This window comes from Nycticebus coucang, chromosome 17 (genome assembly GCF_027406575.1).
Source record: "Nycticebus coucang isolate mNycCou1 chromosome 17, mNycCou1.pri, whole genome shotgun sequence".
Taxonomy (NCBI): Eukaryota; Metazoa; Chordata; class Mammalia; order Primates; family Lorisidae; genus Nycticebus; species Nycticebus coucang.
Genome location: NC_069796.1, coordinates 12,670,720 through 12,693,694, shown reverse-complemented (window position 1 = coordinate 12,693,694; position 22,975 = coordinate 12,670,720). Strand labels below are relative to the sequence as shown.

Genomic DNA, 22,975 nt, shown 5'->3' with positions numbered 1-22,975 from the left:
TAATTTGGGGTAAATTAGGATTAGATCAACTTCATTTGCCAGAAAAATCTCAACCTATAATGCTTTATATGACAGAGGTTTATTTCTTACAGTGCAGTTATAGAAGTCTGGGGTTATACAGTCCAAAGCTGATAGGGTCTCTCCTCAAACTGGGAGGGACTCAGACACCTCTCAGCTCCCCAGAGTGTGAAGCTCATCTTTATGGCACAAGATGGCTGCCACAGCTCCACCCATCACATGAGGTACCAAGATTTTCCCAAACCTCTAACACAGTATTTCTACTTACATCTCATTCACCAAAACTTTGCCATTGGCTACACCCAGCTCCAAATGCATCCAAGGGTGGGAACTAGGGTATTTTAGCTGAGCAGCAATATGACCAGCTAAAAATCAGGATCTTGGTCCTAAGTATGAATAAAAGTCTGTGCTGAGGAAGGCATAACACAGACTCCAGGCAGCATATGGTTGTCTTTCTCTTTGGTTCATGAAACATTTTCTTTTAGTTGTACTTCATAGTTGATGTCTGGCTCTCCCACTCAAGTTAGAGGCCATTTCCAAAACCAGGGTATGACTCAAAGGACCCCCAAAATACATAAATGTAACTTCAGGTATATAAATATTTAATAATTTTGTTGCTTTCGTAAAATTTACCTTTCCAGAATTTATTTAAACCCACTATCAGTCCTTTTAAAAATTACCCTGGAGGCACTCTTACACACTGCTGGTGGGAGTGTAAATTAGTACAGCCATTATGGAAAACAATATGGAGGTTTCTCAGAAAACTATAAAAATAGAACCACCATACAATCCAGCAATCCCACAACTGAGAATTTATCCAAAGGAAAGGAAGCCATTATATCAAAGGTGTATCTGCACCGTCAAAGGTACATCTGTACCGCGTGCTCATTGCAACACTGTTCACGATAGCCCAGGTATAAAATCAACCTGAGTGCCCATCAACAGGGGAATGGATGAAGAGAATATGGTGCCTACACCAGTGGAGTACTATTTGGCCATAATAACGAAATCCCGCCATTTGTAGCAGATGGATGAGACTGCAGGTCATTATGCGAGTGAAATAGGCCAGGCACAGAAAGACAAATAGCACACACTCACATTCATACCTCGAAGCTAGAAAAACCAAAAATGATCTCATGAAGGTGGAGAGTAGACTGATAGTTACCAGAGGGTGGGCAGGGGATAAAGAGAGGTTGATTAGTTGGTACAACCATATAGTTGGATGGAAGGACTAAGGCCTAGTGTTTGATACCACACTAGGGTGACTGTAGTTAACAATAATACATATTATATATTTCAAAATAGCTAGAAGGAGATCTGAAATGTTCCCAACACAAAGAACTGATAATGTCTGAGATGATGGATGCCTTAAATACCATGATTTGATCCTTACACCTTGTGTGCATGTATCAAAATATCACATACGCCCCCACAAATATGTACAGTTATGTATCAAGAAAAATGTTTAATTTCCCAGGAGGACCCCTTTTCTTCTTATTTTTCATGCTTGCCTTGACACACGACACACGTGCCTTCATGCTCCTTGTGGTATCACTTGGAGACACTCTGGCTCTTGAATTTGCAGGGACGCCGACAGCATGGCCAGAGGGAAGGGGGTAAAACCCCACAAGAAGGAGGGTCACATCAGCATTTGATTACTGAGTTAGTGATAAACTGGGAAGAAAGAGCTGTGACCTCAGATTCACAGAGACTGAGGTCCAGCACTCAGCCTTGCAGGGGGCCCTCACCTCGCCTCCTGCTCGGTGCTCTGGAGGTCCAGGAGTGACCCCTCAGCCCACTTCTCCGCACCGCCCTGCAGCTGCTTGCCAGCTTCTTCCCTGCCTCCACCTCCCGTCTCTGGAGTTGTAGCCTTATGTGGGGTCACGGAGCTGGCATCTGGTTCAGATATTTCTTATTTGAGGTTTGTGGATAGATTCCAGAGTGTGTCATCACCATGACTGGGTGGAAAATGAACACGTACCACAAATTCCTGCTCTTCACATTCATGAGATTCTTCAGGAATCTGTTCTCATTTTATAGACACCTTCCATCTGGAGAAGCGAAGGGACTCCCCCACCCCAGCTCTCCCTGGCAATCTGGAGACCCAAAGCTATCAACAGCTCCAAGCCCAGTGCCCTGCCCCGTGGCAGTGGTCCATCCTGGACCTCTCTGCAGGGTGGGTCATGGAAACAACTGCTCTCCATCTGGTCCAGCTTGTGAAGTCGGCAGAGCTGCTCCGCCAGGCCCCCAGCCCCTCCAGGCAGCCCTTCTCTCCAGAGGTAGGGGAGGGGTGTTAGGAGGGAAGCAGTCAGGCTCCTTGGTCCCACTGCTGTATTTCTGGAAGCCTTTTTTTTTTTTTCTTTTTTTTTTGGTAGAGACAGTTTCACTTTATGGCCCTCGGTAGAGTGCCATGGCATCACAGCTCCCAACAACCTCTACCTCCTGGGCTTAAGTGATGCTCTTGCCTCAGCCTCCCGAGTAGCTGGGACTACAGGCGCCCGCCACAACACCCGGCTATTTTTTTTGTTGCAGTTCAGCTGGGGTTGGGTTTGAACCCGCCACCCTTGGTATATGGGGCCAGCGCCTTACCGACTGAGCCACAGGCGCCGCCCCCACTACTGTATTTCTTAAGGAACGTTTCCTGCTCTCAATGTATCTTTTCCTTCTCCCTGGAGGTGAAGTGGCAAATCTTCTCCTGAGACTTGATGTGATAGTGTAACATGTCATAGAGTCTAACACTGAAGGAGAATCCTCATGTTTCAGAGGCTCAGAGGGCAACCCAGCTGTTGAAGGGAGTGAGTTTGGGTTCCTTTCCATCCTGCTGGAGACAAAGCACTCTCAAAAATGCTATACGAGGGGAACATGGGTATTTGTGTTGAGAAATCGTCACATAAAACCTGGCATCTAAAACCCAAAGTGACCTTTTTGGAGCAGCCTTAGCCCTACATGAGAAAGCAAATATTGCCAGATTTGCCTGACTTTCTTTTTTAAATTTCAAGCATTCCTGATCTCATATCAGCTGTTGATCTGTGGTTTCCAGCTCCAGTGTCACTAGGGCTGCTGCTACCACACCTGACAATGACACCTGCCTTGAAACCCCACTCCCAATCCTGCACCTCTTCCCGCTCCTCCTGCCCCGCCCCACCCTCACCTGCACGCTGGCAGCAAACCTGTGGTGTGCAAGGAGGTTTTAGAAAAGACCATTTTTCCAAACGCGAAATGAAAATCTTCAAAGTTGAATTGCATACCATTGTTCTGTGTTTACCTTTTTTTTTTTTTTAAAGAGACAAGAGTCTCACTTTGTGTCCCCTTGGTAGAATGCCATGGCGTCACAGCTCACAGCAACCTCCAGCTCTTGGGCTTAGGTGATTTTCCTGCTTCAGCCTCCCGAGTAGCTGGGACCACAGGTGCCCGGCACAACGCCTGGCTATTTTTTGTTGCGGTTTGGTTGGGGCCAGGCTTGAACCTGTCACCCTCGGTATATGGGGCCAGTGCCTCACTGACTGAGCCACAGGCGCTGCCACCCCCCTTTTTTTTTTTTGAGACAGAGTCTCACTCTGTGCCCTGGGTAAAGTGCTGTGGTGTCATAGCTCACAGCAACCTCAACTCTTGGGTTCAAGTAATCCTCTTGCCTCAGCCTTTTTTTTTTTTTTTGCAGTTTTTGGCTGAGGTTGGGTTTGAACCCATCACCTCTGGCATATGGGACCAGCGCCTTACCCCTTTGAGCCACAGGCGCCGCCCCCCCCCCTTTTTTTTTTAAAGACAGTCTCACTCTGTTCTCCTGGGTAGACTGCCGTACATCATAGCTCCTGGCAACCTCAAACTCTTGGGCTGAAGTGATCCTCCTGTCTCAGCCTCCCCAGTAGCTGGGGCTATAGATGCCCACCACAACGCCAGGCTAGTTTTTCTATTTTTAGCAGAGACAGGGTCTTGCTCTTACCTAGGCTGTTCTCAAACTCCTGAGCTCAAGTGATCCACTTGCCTTGGCCTCCCTCCTGCTAGGATTTCCAGTGTGAGCCACCACACCCGGCCCTGCATCCACCTTTAAAGATCAAACTTATTTGCTCACTTCCTACCTGAAAGCCTGTAAACAGGGGAGAGATTTGCTCTACTCCTGTTCCTCACCCAAATGTAATATGGAATTCAGTGAGGGGATGGTCTGGGCTCCACCTGGAAGGGACAGGAAGGGCATAGGAGGTTTCAGACCATTGCCCCAAGGTCTGTGTGCTGGTCTCAGACAGTCCCATCCCTTGGGAGGTGTGGGCAGGTGTGTGCGGACCTGAAGCTGAGTCTTCAAAGCCTAAAAGTCAAAGAGGTGGAGAGCCTGTAAGTGCCTGGGGGCCTTGTTCATCTGCTGGAGAACTTTCTGTTTAACGTAGCCCAGGAGACGTGGCTGGGGCAAGGCATCAAGGTAGATACTTGGTCTGTCTTTTCATAGTGTCATGGAGCAGAGCTCTGGATCTGGGCCTGCTAGCACGTGAGAAGCATCTGGACAGTGCGGTCTGCTGGGGGCAGTGAGGCAGGAGGAAGTGACAAGCCAGAAACAGAAACCGTCTGAAAAAGCCCTCCCACCTTAATGTGCAGCTGCTGTCCGTTGGTCTGCTGCGCATGCAGCAGTTGGGGTGACTGAATTGTAAAAAATACTGAATGTCGCCCCCTTCAGTTTTCACAACTGACGGTTTGATTCTGCCCTTTTTTGCCAGGCAGCTGCACTCTAGCTCTCAAGAGTATCCTCACTGGATCACTTGAGGAAAGTCGCTGGAAGATGGAGTTTTGCCTGAATATACCATGCAAAATTGGGTCCCACTGCCCACACATGACATTCAGGGTGACCGTGTACCCAGCTTATCTGGAACGCACCTGATTTATGTCTGTTGTCCCTGAGATTAGTAGCACTTACTTTCATTCCCAAAAGTGTCCCCTTTTGGATGATTGTTTTTTTATCTTGGTGTGGCAGTTACAGGGAAGGAGAGGAGGAAGGGAGCCTCTGCCACACCATCTAACCCCTGGCCCTTGCTGTCCCTGCAGCTCCATTCAGCAGCCCTGGCATCACTGAAGGGAGATATCGTGGAGCTCAACAAACGTCTGCAGCAAACAGAGCGGGAACGGGACCTTCTGGAAAAGAAATTGGCCAAGGCACAGGTAAGGGATCTGGATATGGTTTTTTGGTTCGTTAACTTTTAAAATTTTAAGATAAATGTGGATGTAGAAATTTTCACAAAATAAATTACAGCTTAATGAACACTGTGTCTTGGTCTGCTCTGGCTATTAGAACAAATAACCATAGACCAGGATGTAAACAGCAAACGTTTACCCTCACGGTTCTGGAGGCGGTGAAGCCCAGGGTCAAGGTGAGCAATGATTGGGTTCTTGGCCTGCAGATGACCCACCTTCTCACGGTGCCCCACGTGGCAGAGCACAGTCATCTCTCTGTCCCTTCTTATAAAGGCACTAATCCCAATCATGATGCCTCCATCCTCTTGACCTAATTATCCCCCAGAGTCCCACTTCCAGATATCATCACATCAAGGTGGACCCACTTCCAAATAACATCACATGGAGGCGGACTATGAATTTGGGGGTGACATAAGCATTCAGTGTATATCACATTTACGTAACTGCTGCCCAAGAAATAGAACTTACCAATCACCCTGGAAGCTTACCTGTGTGTCCCACCCCCGTCTCCACGCTCCCTTCCACGAAGGTAACTACTACCGTGACTTTTATAGTTGTTTATGACTCAAGTTTGCATCCCTAGATGATAGAGTTTTAGTGTTGCCCATTTGAAAAATTTGTTTCCTGGCTCAGTGAGTAGAGAGCCGGCCACATATACCAAAGCTGGCAGGTTCGAGTCCGGCCCGGGCCTGCTAAACAGTAATGACAAGTGCAACCAAACAAATAGCTGGGCATTGTGGCAGGTGCCTGTAGTCCCAGCTACTTGGGAGGCTGAGGCAAGAGAATTGCTTAAGCCCAAGAGTTGGAGGTTGCTGTGAGCTGTGATGCTACGGCACTCTACCGAGGGTGACATAATGAGACTCTGTCTCAAAAATAAATAAATAATTAAAAATTAAAAATGTGTTTCCAAATAAACATAAATAAAAATAAAATGTTTCCTTTATAGTTCTTAATCTTTTGATTTTCCCTTCATTCTTTGTTTGCTTCTTAATTTATCTGTGAAATCGGATCATTTGACCAGAGTTCCCCAGTCTGGATGTTGCTGACGGTATACTTGTGTGTATAGGTCACCACGTCCCTCTGTTTCCTATATTTCCTACAACCTGGCAGCTGGATCCACAGGCTAAGTCAGATTCATTTTCAGTCTTTTTGGCAAAACTTATAAAAGGGTATCTTTTTTTAAACCAGGAGGCACAAAATGCCTGGTTGTTCATCAATCTGTGATGTTACCAGCTGTTGATCCTCAAGGACTAGTTTTATTAGTTAGGACTGACTTTAAAAATCATATTTTAGTTCTTCTATTTTTCAGTTATTAATTAGAATGCCTTTATGGAGACATTTCCTGCAACCTACTATTTGTTAAAACATGGCGTATTTCACAGAAGAAAAGCAAAATAAGCACTTGATTCTTTAACTTTTGTTTTTTGTAGAGACAGAGTCTCACTTTATCAAACCTCAGTAGAGTGCCGTGGCCTCACACAGCTCACAGCAACTTCCAACTCCTGGGCTTAGGCGATTCTCTTGCCTCAGCCTCCCGAGTAGTTAGGACTACAGGCGCCCGACACAATGCCCAGCTATTTTTTTTGTTTCAGTTCGGCCGGGGCCTTCCCACTGAGCCACAGGTGCCACCCCTCTTTAACATTTTTTAACATAATGAATTGATTCCCTATGATCCTGTGAATAAGCCAACTTATTTTCTTAGAAATATTATTATATATTTAAGCATATTTGGATTTCAACCCATTGTAATTATTTTTCTTAGAGAAACTCCAGTTGTATTATCTTTAGCCCGTAGGAGCCTCTCAGTTGAGCTCCTCATTCTTTGAACACAAGCCTACTGGTTGTTCCAGGCTCCTGTAGTGTGTTCCTCGGCCCAAACCTGGGGTTATACCTTGTCAAACCTCCGTAATTTCTCTCAGCAGGAAATGCTATGTCAAGATCATAGTCTGTGTCGTGAGGATGCACATTGCTTCTAAGTTTCTCATTGATTTTATGTCTGTTTTGTAGACAGAGCCAGGAAATTATTTACTTACATACATAGATATGTATGTGTAAAATTGAAGATGATAAAATACCTTAAGAATTTATACTAATACCTTTGGTTCCAATTCAGACTACAGGGTATTTTTACTTTTGTATTTTATCTGTATCTCCTTTCTTCCACACTGAGAATCCTAATTCTGAAGGTTACAGGGGATCATAAAATTAGAATATCACATAATTACTCATTTGCTCTAGCCTACATTATATACAGTTTCACAATAATAGGTTTTTCAGGGTTTCTTATGGTTGGGTTTATTTTGAGAAATGAACTCTTTACCGGATGCAAACCAGGAGGAGTCGATGGGCCTTGTAGACCTCTGTGTATTTGTCACTTTTCTTATCCACGTTCTTTTCAGCCTGTTTCTATAGCCTAGGGGGCAGTTTTTCTTCCAGTACCAGGTCTTGGCCTTCTCCTTCCTCTTCTCCCCTGGGGTTGCTGTTCACCGTCTGGCACGTCCAGCCTGCCTCTTTCCATTCTGCCTCCTGCCTCCTGTGCCTGCCATCCCAGGCATCCCAGGTAGGCAGATTTTCTCGCAGACTTTAGACCCACAACCTTGAGGGCAGCAGAAACCAGCCATCTGCTTTTCCTTATCATAGGAAGATGGGATTCCCATTGACCACCATGAGGCTGCCCTGGGCTTGGTCTTGTGGGACATCAGGCTTCACACAGCCCACCAGGAAACGCGGCTGGGTGCCTGGAAACAATAGGGACCACGGATGGGTTGGTGTTCATCTGCCTGCTGAGGAAGGAAGGTACTTTAACTCGTTTCTGTAGAAATTGCCAGAAACACTGATGCCCTGGCAATGCACAATCACCACCTTGGGCCCAGCTATACCTTTTTGGCTGTAACGGCCACCACGTGGCCCCAGATGGCTTCTGCCATGAGCACCAACACCTGCCCCTCTGCCATCTTCAGCATCCACTGGCAAATAGAATAATAGTGTTAATACTATCACTACCAATAGTTAGGGGAAAGAGTTTTTAAAATTCTTCCATTATGTTCTCTTTAGTCCCCTAATTTTTTACGGGTGTTCTAAATTAATACTGCCTGTCCATGTAGCCATTTGTCAGACACTCTCCCATTTTAGTTGTCTGTTACTCCTCTACAATAACTATATGTTTACTTCACCGTGGCTCCTATGTCAGTGTCCCTCCATTTTTAATTAATGTATCGTTTTGCCTAAAACTTATTTTTTAGTGGTTTAGTAGTTTCCTCAGATGGACTCGTGGGAATAATTTCCCTAAAGTTCTTGCATGTTAATAACAATGCGTCTGTGCCCTTCATACTTGAAAGGCGTTTTGCTGGGTATAAAATGCTTGGCTCATTTTTTATTTATTTCCTTGAATATATGGCTTTATTCATTTCCGGCAGAGAGCGTTACTACCAAAGTCTGATAATAATCTAACTTTTTTTCTCTTATAAGACGTTTGTTTTAGATATTTAAAGGATTTTTCTTTCTTCCTTCCTTTCTTCTTTCTTTCCTTTTTTCTTTGTTTCTAGCAAGTTTTACTAGAGTAAGCCTTAATCATTCCAGTTTGATACTCTTAGATTTGCTTTGTATTCTTTTGAAATCTTTTTTTAATTTGGAGGAAGATTTTTTTTTTACCTTGTTTAATACAGGGTGGCCATGAATTCCATGTGCAACCATGCTATTTAAATTGCACACGAACTTTACGGCCACCCTGTATTAGTTCTCCCCCTTTGATTTTTTCAGGGACTTCTGTTATTTGTAGTTAGACCATCTTTGCCTATCAAAAATGTCAATCTTCTTAAATCCTTTATATCTCTCCCCCCACTTATTTGAGACACAGTCTCATTCTGTCACCCTATGTACAGTGCAGCGGTATCACAATAGTTTGTTGCAACCTTAAATTCATGGCCTCAAATGATCCTTCTGCCTTGGCCATTCAAGCAACTGGGACTACAGGCATATGCCACAATGCCGGGCTAATTTTTCTATTTTAAATAGAGATGGGGTCTTGTGCTTAGTCAGGCTGGTCTCGAACTCCTGAGCTCAAGTGATCTTTCTACCTTGGCCTCCCAGAGTGCTAGGATTATTAGCATGAGCCACTGAACCCAGCTTTATATCTCTCTTTTTAAATTTAACTTTCTTGTTCTCATGGGATATTATATGTTATTTTTATTCTCTCTTTTGTGTCTTCTAGTTGAGTCTTCATTTCTGAAATGCAATTTTCATTTTACATTTGGTTTTGCATTCTTTCACTTACTTCTGAAAACTTTTGGGGGTTTTTTTGGAGACAGTGTCTCACTCCACTGCCCTGGTAGAGTACCATGGTTTCATTATAGCTCACAGCTACCTCAGTCTCTTGGGTTCAAGAGATCCTCTTGCCTTAGCCTCCCAAGTTAGCTGGGACTACAGGTGCCCACTACAATGCCCACCCAGTTAGTTTTTCTATTTTTTAGTAAAGACAGGGTCTCACTCTCGCTTAGGCCGATCTGAAACTGCTGATCTCAAGTGATCCACCTTTCTTGGCCTCCCAGAGTGCTGGGATTACGGGTGTGAGCCACTGTACCCAGCAACTTCTGAAATTTTGTAATGCCTAATTATATTCTTTTATGCAAGAAAAAAATAAGAACAATGAAATGACTGTGCTATCCTTTCTGTGTAACATGCCTTGGTAAATGATTTATGTTTGAGGCTTTACCAGATTGTGGAATAGCAAATTCATGTGTAAATTTATGTTCTGTGGCCGCAGTAAGTTTTACCAGCTCTCTCAATATTATAGTGCTATGATTAAAACGTAAAATGTAAATTGTGGTTATGTTCATCAAACACTATCAAAAGAGCTTCAACATCTTTTGAATAATTAATGGTGACTCTGGAACTGGTTGAATAAAACAAGGTTCATTATACATGATAATAAGTTCAACGTGGAGGTAGAGTTTTGACAATAGTGATAAGAGCCCCATACCCATATGATAGGAAAGACAAAATATGTCTGTTTTGATTTTTCCGTTGCTGTGTAATAAATTGTTATAAACTTACTGGCTAAAAACAACATATCCCTGTTCTCCGGAGTTGACCGGGTATACAGACACATACATCCATTTGAAACTACATATAGTAGCCCAGTGGGGACCAAGCTTTTGGGAAACTGGCTAAGATCATATATGATCTTGATTTGATCAATAATTATTTTAAATTAAATGACTGCCTTTTTAAGTACGATAGAAGATGCTATAGCAGACAACTTTATCAGCCCCTTTGAAATTGGTGAGCAGTAATATGGAATACTTTCTATTTCTAACCCCTCCATCTTTGGAAAGCAAATCTCCTGAATTTTCTACCTGTCAGCTTTCAGGGAGAGAATGTAGCATGGTGTTCATTAAACGAAATGAAGAGTATCTTCTTTTATCTCTCTCTTGTTTTCTGAGATAACTTAATGATGCAGTTTCCGTGCGTTTTCTCTGTTAGGGAGGCCTCACTCCCTTCCTTACCTGCGGTCTACACCCGTTAATGAGCTGCTCCCGCTGCTTGTTAATGGCATTGCATTTGTATTTTGCACCTCTTTGTGTAGCTGGCTTGGTGCCCTCCCTTCCTCTTAGTGGGGAACCTGGGCAAGAACTGAGAGTGAGGATAGAAATACCCCAAGTAGGATTAGCTGTTACCAATCCACTGTGACCCTGAGAAGGTAACATCACTGTTACCATGTTCGGAAAGGCAGGGGTACTGACCCCCTTCCCAGGATGGCAGAGAGGGTTAATTCACGGCGGCATTGCATTTTTCAAGAATCCAGTTCATAACGCTCTGAGGTCTGACAGTTGAGACTAATGCAATGATGAAAGAGCCAAGGCCTCTGTGGAGTAAGAAAAACCCAGTGAAGAACATTAACAAAACCGTAAAGCGCCTTAGCATGACCACATGGAGCAGGGTTTTTCCAAGGCCTCGCATTCTCAGAGCGGTCTGTCTCGGGGCTGACTCAGGCCTTTAGCCCTGGATTTCAGCAATAGTGGGGATCAGCCAAAAGGGTTTTATTCTCGGCAGCTGAAATGATGATGCTTGTTTTTACTAAACATTTTTGCATTTAGGCAATTTTACCAATTTGTGTGGGTAGACACAAGTATCTATATGGATTTTTAATTTGCTCCATCATCATGATAGGAGAGCTAAGATCTTGAGAAGAAACTTAAGTGCCAGATGGGCTTCAGGGAAAACAAAGTATCTTTATATCCAATCTCTATCTTTTTTTTCTTTTCTTTTCAAACTGAAAATCTCTGGAGTTTCAGGAGAAATCTAGACACCCAATGATATTGACCTCCAGAAATTCATGGCAGGCAAGACATTGCTCCCACAGGCTTTCTCCTTTCAGCTTTGTTGCCCCGTAGGATCAGTCAAAAATTTAGGCTAGGAGGAGAGAGAACCCTAGGGGCAATTACCTGTAATAATAGGGAAACAAGTAGTAGGGTATTGTTTAATCGTCTCATTCAGTGGAGATGTTTGGTATGTTTCTGAACAGTAGAGAGAAGAAAATAACCCCTGACTTGTAAATTTTTCTAGAAGACGCTGCCTTTGATCCCAGGGGCTGCTAAGTAAGTTGTTAGTGAATAATTGACTTTGGCAGCTGGAGAGATTCTGTTTCCATCCTCCCCAAGGGGTTGAGGAGAGAGCTGTTTGGGTTTTCCTAGCTCTCGTTTGGTATGGTAAGCCTTAAGATTCGTGTTTCATGAAGTTTATCAGAGGCATTTTGGGGTACGAGACGAAGCTACCACTTGAGATCCTTAGGCAAATGGTAAGGAAAATATAAACCCACAGGTTGGGGACCTGAGAGAGAGAGAGAGAGAAATAGAGGGGAGATGATTGTGGCTACAACAGGTTCAATCTCTTGGTGGCAGACACAGAAATCAGAGAGGTTTGGGGGGGTTCTGTTTGCTACCTGGGTTACAAGTAAATCAGTGGCTTCACATTTCATCTGTTTTCTCATCTGTCAAATGATTGTATCAGTTAGGATGTGCAGAACTAACAAATAATCCCCAGTTTTCAGTGGCCTAAACTATCAAAGCTTTATTTCTCATATCTTCCTAGGAGCTTTCTGGGCCTGGCAGGGGACTTTCTGCTGTACTGTCCCCACCCGGGTTCCTAAGCTGATAGGCCTCTACCAGCAGGTATGTTGTTAATAGCCATGGCCTGGAAAGGCAAGGTAATAAATCCTGCGAGAGCTGTCAAAGGCTTTTTGGCAAAACGGTGTGTATTCACTCACGTCTCACTGGCCCAAACGAGCCACCGTACTCAGCTTCAGAGGGAGAAGTATAACCCCACTGTGTGCATATATGCAGGCAAACCAGAGTCCTGGGGAGGCCTCTCCTGGCTGTTACACCCCACCAGTGGTGGTCCTGGCGGAGCCCCACATAGGAAGAAAACACTGGAGGGAGATGAATGCTATTTGGGGAAACATTTGTTAATGGGTTTATGAAAAAATGGGTGAGTCTTCTGTCATTTTTTAAATGTCTGTAACATACAGTTTTAACTTGAAAATTGAAAGGTTTATGTAAATGTAGTGATCCCAGAAGTAATACCCTCTTTCCCTGTTCGGGTATCCTTAATATATTACCTTCCGAATGAGGCTCTCCTGCTCACAGGTGACTCTGCAACAGAGGTGTGGCGTTGAGCGTGGCCCAGCCTATGTCCTTCTGGAACAGAACACCTGAGATGTCACTCCCTTCCTGGTGAAAAATGCTCTCCAGGTCACGGAAACTGAGTAGTGAGAAGCAGCGAGCAGGGTGGTCCTAGAGCGTGATAACAGAGTCGGGCCCCTTAGGAGGCCATTCCTGCCTGTGTGGGAGTCACCAGGGCAGGAGGGGCAGCAGCAGGGCCCAGAGGGGCTTATCTGCCCTCAATACCACCCAATCTTCCACTTCTCCCACACTCAGGGTCTCATGCCTGGGGGTCATGCTGTGCTGTTTAACAAGAGGGTCCTGTCAGGTACTCTGGCCCCTGTGGGTTGCTCGTTCCTTCCGGCTACTGCCCTGGTGGGAGTTGCTCTGCTGTGTCTCAGTTCAGAAACGCTTGGAGGATCTTCACTGAGCTGTGAGATCAGTGCTCCGTCCTCTCCCTGGCTGGCACAGATGAGTGAAGAGTATCAGTGAGCAGGTGTGGGTTTGTACAGGTGAACCTGAGCCGTGTCTCGTCAGTCCTTCATACACAGGGGCCAAGGGTTGGTTGTGAGAGTTGCTTTGCAGTATTCTCTGTTCGTGGAGAGAAGTCTCCCAGGGTGCTGCTGTGCCATCTCTTCTCCCCACCCCAGGCTTCTGTCCTTGCTTCTTTGTCTCCTAAAGAGAAGTCTGGGATTCTTTGTCCACCTGGGAGCACTGACCTCAGGTCCCTGCAAAGTATGCGTCAGAATCACCTCCTCCCAGCCCAGCCTTGTTTACATAATACTATGCAACAAAACAAAAAATCAGTCTGATATTCATAGAGCAAATATTCTAGAGGCTGTCCACCATTTGAAAAATATAGGGACATAAACCAAACAAAACCTTTGCCCTCAGCTAAGAGAATTTTTTTTCCAATATGTTCTTGTTGCTTCTCCCAAATGAACCCCTGATACAATTTGAGTCCTTTTTTCTTCTTTTAGCTACTAGTGCCATTTCATCTAACTGAATCATCAGGCTTCCTATTACCTCTTTTTTTTTTTTTTTTTGAGACAGGGTCTTACTCTGTCGCCTTGCATAGAGTACTATGGAGTCACAGCTCACAGCAACCTCAAACTCCTGGGCTCAAGAGATCATCCTGCCTCCCAAGTAGCTGGGACTACAAGTGCCCACCACAATGCCTGGCTAGTTTTTCTATTTTTAGTAGAGATGGGATCTCACTCTTGCTCAGGCTGATCTCGAACTTATGAGCTCAAGGGATCTACCTGCCTCGGCCTCCTAGCGTGCTAGGATCACAGGCATGAGCCACCGTGCCCGTACCTCTTGTTCATGCCCACGCCCAGCAGCCAGGCCTTGCAGTCTGAGGGAGAGGACGGTACGGTAGCAGCCTGCCTGCTCTCGTCTCCCTCTGACCCCTCTACAGCGGGGCAGCCACATAGGATCTTATGGTTAGGCAGCTCCAATGGTTAAGGGGGATGCGAAGGGTGATTCTCTGGTGGTTACCAGCTGGTCATGTGCCGCCTTCTTACATAAACACTTGCACACTTTCATCATGAATTGGGTTTTGTAATTTCTTGTCAGCCTAGGTGGTGGTAGTGGCCTGCTGACCTGTAAAGATTGCACAGAAAGAGGAAGGCGTGGGAACTAGGAAGGAGCAAGAGCTCACCGAGTGGACAAGCGGAAGCATTTCTCACTCATTTGTAGCCCCAGGGAACTGACTGTGGGGACCCAAAAAGAGGAGCTAACAATGTGGCCAGGCAGGTGTCACAGCGTGGGTGACGTCTGGTCAGAGGCTGGCGCCGCCCTACGATCATGTTACGGTGCCCTGCTGGCCCCTGTGAGCGTGTCCACCACACAGGCGTGTGTTCATGCACCACCCTGAGGGCAGGGGCTCTTCGCAGGAGCTCACAGATACCCCACTATGGGCGTGTGCCAGGGAAGTACGAAGCTTTCTCATTTATTGACAGAAACCGTCTTGGAAATACTGTCGTTTTGTGGGCTCCTCTTGTTCCTTTTGAAGTGTGATGAAAAAGGCCCAAACTCACGGACACAGCACTGATGGCCTGTTGCACTGTGGCTGCCCGGGAAGACTGATGTGGCGTGGCTGCTTCTCATCTCGGTCCCTGCCTTTATTCCCGCTTATTTTTTGCACACTTGACCTGAAGTGGAGGTTACTGGCTGTTTCAGGTTGTTGCTGAGAGCAGTAGTTTACATGCGCATTTTGCAGAGAGTAACTGTCCCACTAAGGTCGGTGAGACAGCTGTCAGCAACCTCATCGCTTCCAGTCCTGTTTCTGGAGCTCCGCGTGACCCCCTGGAAGTTACGCGGACACCAGGTGGTTGAGGTGTGTTCCCTTCCGTGACTTGTACAGTTGTTCTGCTCAGACATCTTGTGGAGGACCTCTGTTCGCGTGGTGAGCTGGGCTTACTGTAGTGTCCTGCTCGTCTTTGAGAGTTCTGTGTCTCTGTTACGTTACTGGGCCGCGCTGATGTGGGGAGAGAGGACATCGGAGGAAGTGGGTGAGAAGCCTCCCTGTGCCCTGCCTGCCGCCGGGCCTGAAGGTGCAGACGGCAGAGCTGGCAAATACACCTGGCTCCCGGTATTAAGGAAACTTACTGAAAAGGAAATAAAATGAAAATTCCTGACAGGAAATTAATCAAGACTGTAGTAGACAAGAACACAAGCCACGCTGCCTGTCCCATCACTGAGGAGTGTTTGCCGTTATGTAAGTGAGATTAAATGCACAGGGACAGGTGGGGGCCGAGGTAGAGGGACGTGAAAGAGGTGAGCAGGTTCCTTAGAACTTGAACTCTGGCTATAAAAATGTTTGTGTAGCGGGGGACGCCTGTGGCTCAGTGAGTAGGGCACCGGCCCCATATACCAAGGGTGGTGGGTTCAAACCCGGCCCCGGCCCCGGCCCCGGCCAAACTACAACAAAAAAATAGCCAGGTGTTATCGTAGGCGCCTATAGTCCCAGCTACCCCGGAGGCTGAGGCAAGAGAATCACCTAAGCCCAGGAGCTGGAGGTTGCCATGAGCTGTGACGCCACAGCACTCTACGGAGGGCAACAAAGTGAGACCATGTCTCAAAACAACAACAACAAAAAAAATGGTTTTGTAACTTCTGCTGCTTATTCATCAATGCTAAGCAAAGGAAGCTTGTCAGTTTCTGTTGTCATTTCCTCAAAGCTGTCTTCAGGGCAGCAAGAAGCGTCCTCGTCTGTTCGTTCCCTGGAGCTCCTAGATTACCAGCCACATGCTGGTGCTAGGCTAGAGAATGGAACCACCCAGTCCCTGCCTTCCAAGAGCTTATATTCTGGGGGGAAAGGATAATGGAAAGCATTAAATTTGCAGATAATCCAGCCAAGTAAAACATGGTGTCATACCACTTAGGATTATTTGGTCGAAAAGTAGCCAAAATAAACTCTGGCAAACTTCATCAAAAAAGAAGTGAATTGGTAGAAGGGAAACTGAACAGCCATCAAGGAAATGTGGAAGGAAGGTCTGGGGATACAGGTAGCCAGAACTAAGTGACAGTCTCTTCAGGGCTGTTGGTGAATCACTCCATGCGACCTGATGTCTGTCCACTCAAGATTCAGTTTCCCAGAAGAAGGTATCTGATGGCTCCAGCTCCGGCCACTTGCCCATTTCTTGGTGAGGGGAAAGCAGGGTGCTTGGATGGTCCCCTAGAGACTGTGTACAGTGTGGAGGGACAGTTTCCCAGAGAGAGAAGGCGCACTAGATCAGGCGAAGGTGCAGGTGTCCACCAGGGGCGTTGAACTCAGGCTGTTGTGTGTCTCCTGGGATTCCCAGCCACCAGGCAGGCTGTTTGGGGCCATATTCAGTATTGATGTCGTGATAATGTGTGGCCATAAAACTTAGACTCACCCACCCCCCGGTGCACTGACTCATGGGCACTTGCACCCCGTTCTCTCATTCTCAGTGTGAGCAGTCCCACCTCATGAGAGAGCATGAGGACGTCCAGGAGCGAACCACACTTCGGTATGAGGAACGCATCACGGAGCTGCACGGAGTCATCGCTGAGCTCAACAAGAAGATAGAGCGCCTGCAGGGCACCACCATCAGGTACGCGCCGGGGCACCCTCTGCTTGCTCTGCTCTTCCCCTCTGTGCTGTGACCTTGGCCTTGGACATGAAGCAGCCCTATGAATCATAATGATTTCTTTTTGTAACTAAGACTTACACCATTTATAAGGTACTTTATCTTTGCTTTGCTAACCTAATGCTTTCACCAATATTATTCTGTTCTGATTTTGATGCTTACACTTGCCTTGGAAGGCAAACAGACTGGGGGGTGCGATCCTCAGTTTAATGATAAGGGTATAGAATCAGAAGGTGGATCAAATGTTTTATTAACAAATTCTGTGCTAGAGCTTGGCATCCCTATCACCCAACACCTTCTATCCACCCAACTGTTTGCTTCCCTTTGAGATTTTGAGATTTATGAATGTGGCTTATAACTAAGCATTATACAGGCTTCTAGATAATCTCATTACATTGTGAACTCACCTCAAGTTGCTTTACTGACACTGACTTATCCTCTTAACCAGACACCCAAAGCAGGGGCCAAAATCTGATCCATCATTTTGCTGGTGAAAAAGCTATAGCTTAAGAATTGTTAGTGCCTTGCATTTAACAGAAGGAGGAGGTGGAGTCAGAGCCCAGAATATCTCTGTCTTTACTTAATTTTCTTTCCATGAAACTGGAGGGTAGGGATTCGCCGCCACCTTACCTTGTTAATCAGCTAACAGCGAGACTCCTGTACCCAGTGCTGAGTGGGCTGCGCCTGCCCTAGTGAGCAGAACCTGCATTTGCTATAAGTGACTGATGGAGCCAAGGATGAGAACGTTGATCTTCCTGGCTGTGCTCAGGGGGACAGCCTGAGGAATGCAAAGGGTTGGCACCTACCTTTTCAGAAAAGGAGAGCTTTGTTCACAGAGTGTTTATACAAACCTAATTAAAACAGATTTAGAGGCAGCTACTTTAAACTCTCCTTCCAGAAGTCAGAGGAAACTTGGGATGTATTCCATTCCAACTCTGAAAGTCATAGTCGTGACAGGGCTTCTTGATGAGGGTACTAATGGGAATGTGTTTTCCGGGCAAAATTGTGGGAAAATTTGCACTGAGCTGGAGTTGCACAATAAACTTCATATTCTAATTTAGAACCTCAAGGCTTTTAAATTGTATCCTGGTCTTCAGAATGATTGCAGGTTAAAAATACATGAGTAGAGAAGAATTTTCAGCCCGAAGAAATAATTACAGCAGATTTAAAGGAAGCTGACAGAGGACATTGGCAAATTTGTAATTTCCATTAAAACATGTTGCACTTTTAAATACTCAAGAAGGAGAAAGCAAATCGGCTCAGTGAGTTGTGAAAAAAATGCACCACACATCACCTGAAAAGCTCCATTTCAAGATGTTTCAATTAAATGTGTAATGGCTGAACTGCTTCACTTTAAAATACAGTGAGCTTCTTGACCATAGACATTTATTGGTGTCTTTTATTTAAAGGAAGATTGCATCTGTGGAGATGTCACATTAGATTTGTCTCATTTTCATTATGTAGATGAGCTGGCCGCTCCTCGAGGGGACTCCCCGCAAGGCTGGAAGGCACATAGGCCTGCGGACTAGTGACGCTAACCTCCGGTTGTCCTCTGAACTCCAAAAGTTAGAGAATGTGCTTTTCAAATAAACACGAAAGCTTCATTCCTAGCCCTCAGCCCTCCAGGGAATGGATTTGGCCTTCAGATTAGGGTTCCAAAATGCCAGGTGACCAAAATAAGTATGGATTCCTGACTAATGTAGATTTAATCAAAATTCTGTTTTTATAATTTGTGATTTCCATTCAGTTTTCCTAGAATTACTGATGTTTTGAGTAAAAACCACTAATTTCATGAAGTACTTGGTACCTATCTAATTTATAAGACAAGCATCTTAACCTAAGCTGCCTGTGTGCCTGTGTGTACACTCCTGTCAGTGTATAAGGCACATGTTGGAATGGACATGTAAAAGAATAAGCTATTAAACCATAACCACATGTATGAAAAAATAGAGGAATTAGTGAATTGATTGCTTTCTCAGTTACAAAGTTTGCTTACTTAAGAAAAAAAATCAGTAGTATTTATATATTCCAACAGTGAACAATCTGGAAAGAAATCAAGAAAGCAAGCGCATTTATAATACCTACAAGAGGGATAAAATACCTAGGAATAAATTTAACCAAAGACATGAAAGATCTCTGTAAAGAAAATTGTTAAACTCTCATGAAAGAAATTGAAGAGGATACAAAGAAATAGAAAGATATTCATGCTTGTGGATTGAAAGAATGAATTTTGTTAAAATGTCAAGACTTCCCAAAACAATCTACAAATTCATTTCAGTCTCTACCAAAATAAATAAAACATTATTCACAGAAATAGAAAAAAATCTAAAATTTACATGAAACCATGAGACTCCAAATAGCCAAAGCAATCCTGTGCAAAAAGAATAAAACTGGAGGCATTACACTATTCGAGTTCTGAATAGACTGTAGAGCTATAATAACCAAAACAGCATGGTGCCGGGATAAAAACATAAGGGAATGGGCAGTGCCTGTGGCTCAGCGGGTAGGGCGCCGGTCCCATATGCCGGAGGTGGCGGGTTCAAACCCAGCCCCGGCCAAATTAAAAAAAAAAAAAAAAACATAAGGGAACAGGATAGAGAATTCAGAAATAAATCTAGACGTCTGTGGTAATTCATTTTCAACAAAGATGCCAATAACATATGTTGGGGATAAGAAAGTCTCTTCATTAAATGTTGCTGGGAAAACTAGAAATCCATACGCAGAAGAAAGGAACTAGACCCATGTCTCTCACCATATACAAAAACCAACCTTAAGATGGAGTTAAAGACTTAGACCTAAGACCTGAAATTTTGACACTGCTAGAAGAAAACATTGAGGAAACACTCTAGGACATTGCTCTGGGCAAAGATTTTCTTGAGTAAGACCTCAAAACAAGCAATAGAAGGAAAATATAAACAAACGTAATTGCAGCAAGCTAAAAGGCTTCTGCACAGCAAAGGTAATGAACTTCAGGATAAAAGAAAATAGCTTCTTACCCCAGTTAAAGTGTTTTTTTATTGAAAAGATGAGGAATAATGGATTGTGGCAAAGATGTAGATAAATGGGAACCCTTACTGTTGAAGGAATATAAATTATTACAGCCATTATAGAAAACAATACAGAGCTGCAGCAATTCTCCAGCCAAATATATGTATCTCCAAATAAAGGAAATCAATATGTCAAAGAGAGATCTGCACACCCGTGTTCACTGCAGCACTATCCACATTAGCTAAAATTCAGAATCTACCTAAGTGCTTATCAAAAGATGGATAGATACATAAAATGTGGTATTATGCACATGGAATATTATTTAGCCATAAAAAGAATGAAATCTTGTAATTTGCAGTAATATGGAAGGAAGGTCATTATGTTAAGTTAAATAAGCCAGAGAACTCAGAAAAACAAATGCTGCATATTCTTTCTCATAGGTGGGAGCTAAGAAAGTGCATGGGTGTCATGAACATAGTAGTCCAGTGGTTATCAGAGACTGGGAAGGGGAGGTGCTGAGGAGGATGAAGAGTGATTAATTAATGGCCCCAGAAATAAGGGTGGGATAGCTCTCTCTAGTTCTCATCTCTTCCTCCTCCCCTCCCACTGAACCAGCAAGCACAGGAGAGGGTTCCTGTCCTGGCAGAGGTGATGTCCAGGAGTGAGTACTAGACCTGAAAGACCTGGGACTCCCCAGGGTACGTTCTAGTTGTTGTCCGGTGGTAAAAGTTAGCTAGAGCAACCTAATACCAATTAGACCACTGAGGCCTAGGCCCAGGTCCTTTGGGAATAAAGCTTTTGAATTACTGCACTAGGTAAGGAGCTGACTCTAACCAGTTGAGGTTCCAGCCAAACACAAAGGAAATGTGGCACAGTGTCTCATGCCTGTAATCCCATCACTGGAAGGCCAAGACAGGAGGATTGTTTGAGGCTGGAATCTCAAGCAATACGGATTTCCTAGTAGGAGGAGGTTAACAATATGAACTGTAACCTCAAGATCAATTATAGAAAAGATGGCTCGGCTATTTATACTTTCTCACCTGTTTGTGTATATGTACATTTCCCTTTTCCTTCTAATTTTCCTCTATTTTTGATGTAAGGTGAGTTGGTATTGGTGAAATTTATAATTTAGTTAGTTTACATGACATCTAGGTTGGTTTGCCATTGAACTGGAAGAGCAGTGAAGGTCACCTCACAACAAACAGAATAACTGGTGGTAGTTGGGTCTGCTGTTTTGGGAGGTGAGCCCATTGACGTAGCAGTAAGGGATGGTTACAGAGCCCTGGTGTCACTGCGTTGCAATGTAGACATGTGAGTATGTCTGAGAGGATGTGTATGATCGGTCACAGAGTAGCCAGAAACGGTAGACTATGATGGATGCTGTCTGGTACTCGATACCATTCCCATCCCTCTCTCTTCTCCTCCAGACTTACAGGGGGCCCTGGGACCATTTCCCAGACTCGCTTACGAGCTGGTTCTGGACACAGTGAGATGCCAGTGTGGGTTTGGAGCACAGAAGGCAGGTGGGAGCCATGCTCCCTGTACCATGGTGGTGGCAATTGACACACAGGCTTTGGGGGGCCTGAAGCTGAGGGCGGGTGTGAAGGCAGCAGGAGTTGCCTGATCTCTGAGGGAACCAAAGCTAAGATGGCAAATCTGACAGCTCCTGGTAGCCCCCACCCACCCTTTTCTTCTCCAGCGCTTCCAACAGTTTTGCAAGCACAGAAGTGCCTAAATTAAATCCTTTCTACTTGAAACATCTACACAGATTGTTTTCCTAACTGAACTCTGCCTAATGCATCTTAAATCTCGTCTCCTAGGAATGAACACTGTACCTTCTGCATATGTGGTCTTCTAAAAAATTTTTATTCATGAATATTTTAAACAAATTGGATCATCTGACACGCAGTTTTATAACGGGCTTTTTCCCTTAACCGTTATGAGTGACTTCTTAAAATCTTCATCTGACTTGGGCAGATATATAAAGGGATGGGGAGATGGAAAAATCCATCAGTAGCTCACTTTGGACCTGAAGAGAATATAAAAAGGACATGTAAGCAAATTCAGTGTGAGATTATTTTTTCTTTCCCCAGGAGGTTATTCTCTCTTCCCATGAGCTACTTTTGTAACATCCACCTGTCATTACCAACTCTCATGAGTAGTCCCTGATCTTTGCTTCATTTCTCCTTTACTCTTTGGCCCACTGAAGTCTGGCTTCTGACTTTAACAACTTAGCAAAAGTTTTTTGCCATGAAGTGAACTGTGGTTCTCTCCATCCCCCATTCATATATCGAAGCCCTAATTGTGATGGTATTTGGGGATGAGGCCTTTGGGAATTAATTGTGGTTAGACATAGTACAAAGGATGGCACCCATCTTTGTCCCTGGGTGTTGCTCCAAAAAAGTACTGAGACTCAGTAATTTATAAAGAGAAGAGATTTATTTGGCTCCTGATTCTGCAGGCTGTTCAAGAAGCCTGGTGGCAGCATCTGGTGGGGGCCTCAGCTGCTTCCACTCACGGCAGAAGGGAAAGGGGCGCAGTGTGCAGAGATCACATAGCAAGACAGGAAGCGGGAAGGAGGCGCTGCCAAGCTCTTTTTAACAACCCGCTCTCCTGGCAGCTGGTAGAGTGAGAGCTCATTACCACGAGGATGGCACCAAGTCACTCACAAGGGAGCCACCCTGTGACCCATGTGCCTCCCACTGGGCCCCACCTCCGACACTGGGGCCTGGATTTGAACATGAGATTTGGAGGGTACAAATGTCTACAGCAGGCCCTTGGTATTTATAAGAGACACCGGGGCACTTGCATAGTCTCTCTCCCCGCTTCTTCACGAAGAACTTCTATGTGATGAAGTAACTCGAGTTGAGAATCCTGCAAGGTGATGCTTCATGTTCCAAAGAGAAACACCTGCAAATGTTGTTATTCCTGAGCTTTGAAACCACCACTGTGGATCACCAACATTATCAGTTTACAGAAGTCCCTGTTTTTCTGGTGTAAAATGGTCACCATTCTGGC

General features: G+C 44.9%; 1 protein-coding gene across 5 annotated transcripts in view; it reads left to right on the top strand.

Moving 5' to 3' along the window:
* Positions 1–22,975, top strand: part of MCC (MCC regulator of WNT signaling pathway) — a 425,555-nt gene that overhangs the window by 316,990 nt on the left and 85,590 nt on the right. For all 5 annotated transcript variants that reach the window (XM_053566014.1, XM_053566015.1, XM_053566018.1 and 2 more), the window contains 2 exons: positions 5,047–5,160; positions 16,791–16,933. In XM_053566014.1, the coding sequence (XP_053421989.1) occupies positions 5,047–5,160; positions 16,791–16,933 (257 nt within the window). The remainder of the gene's footprint in view (positions 1–5,046; positions 5,161–16,790; positions 16,934–22,975) is intronic.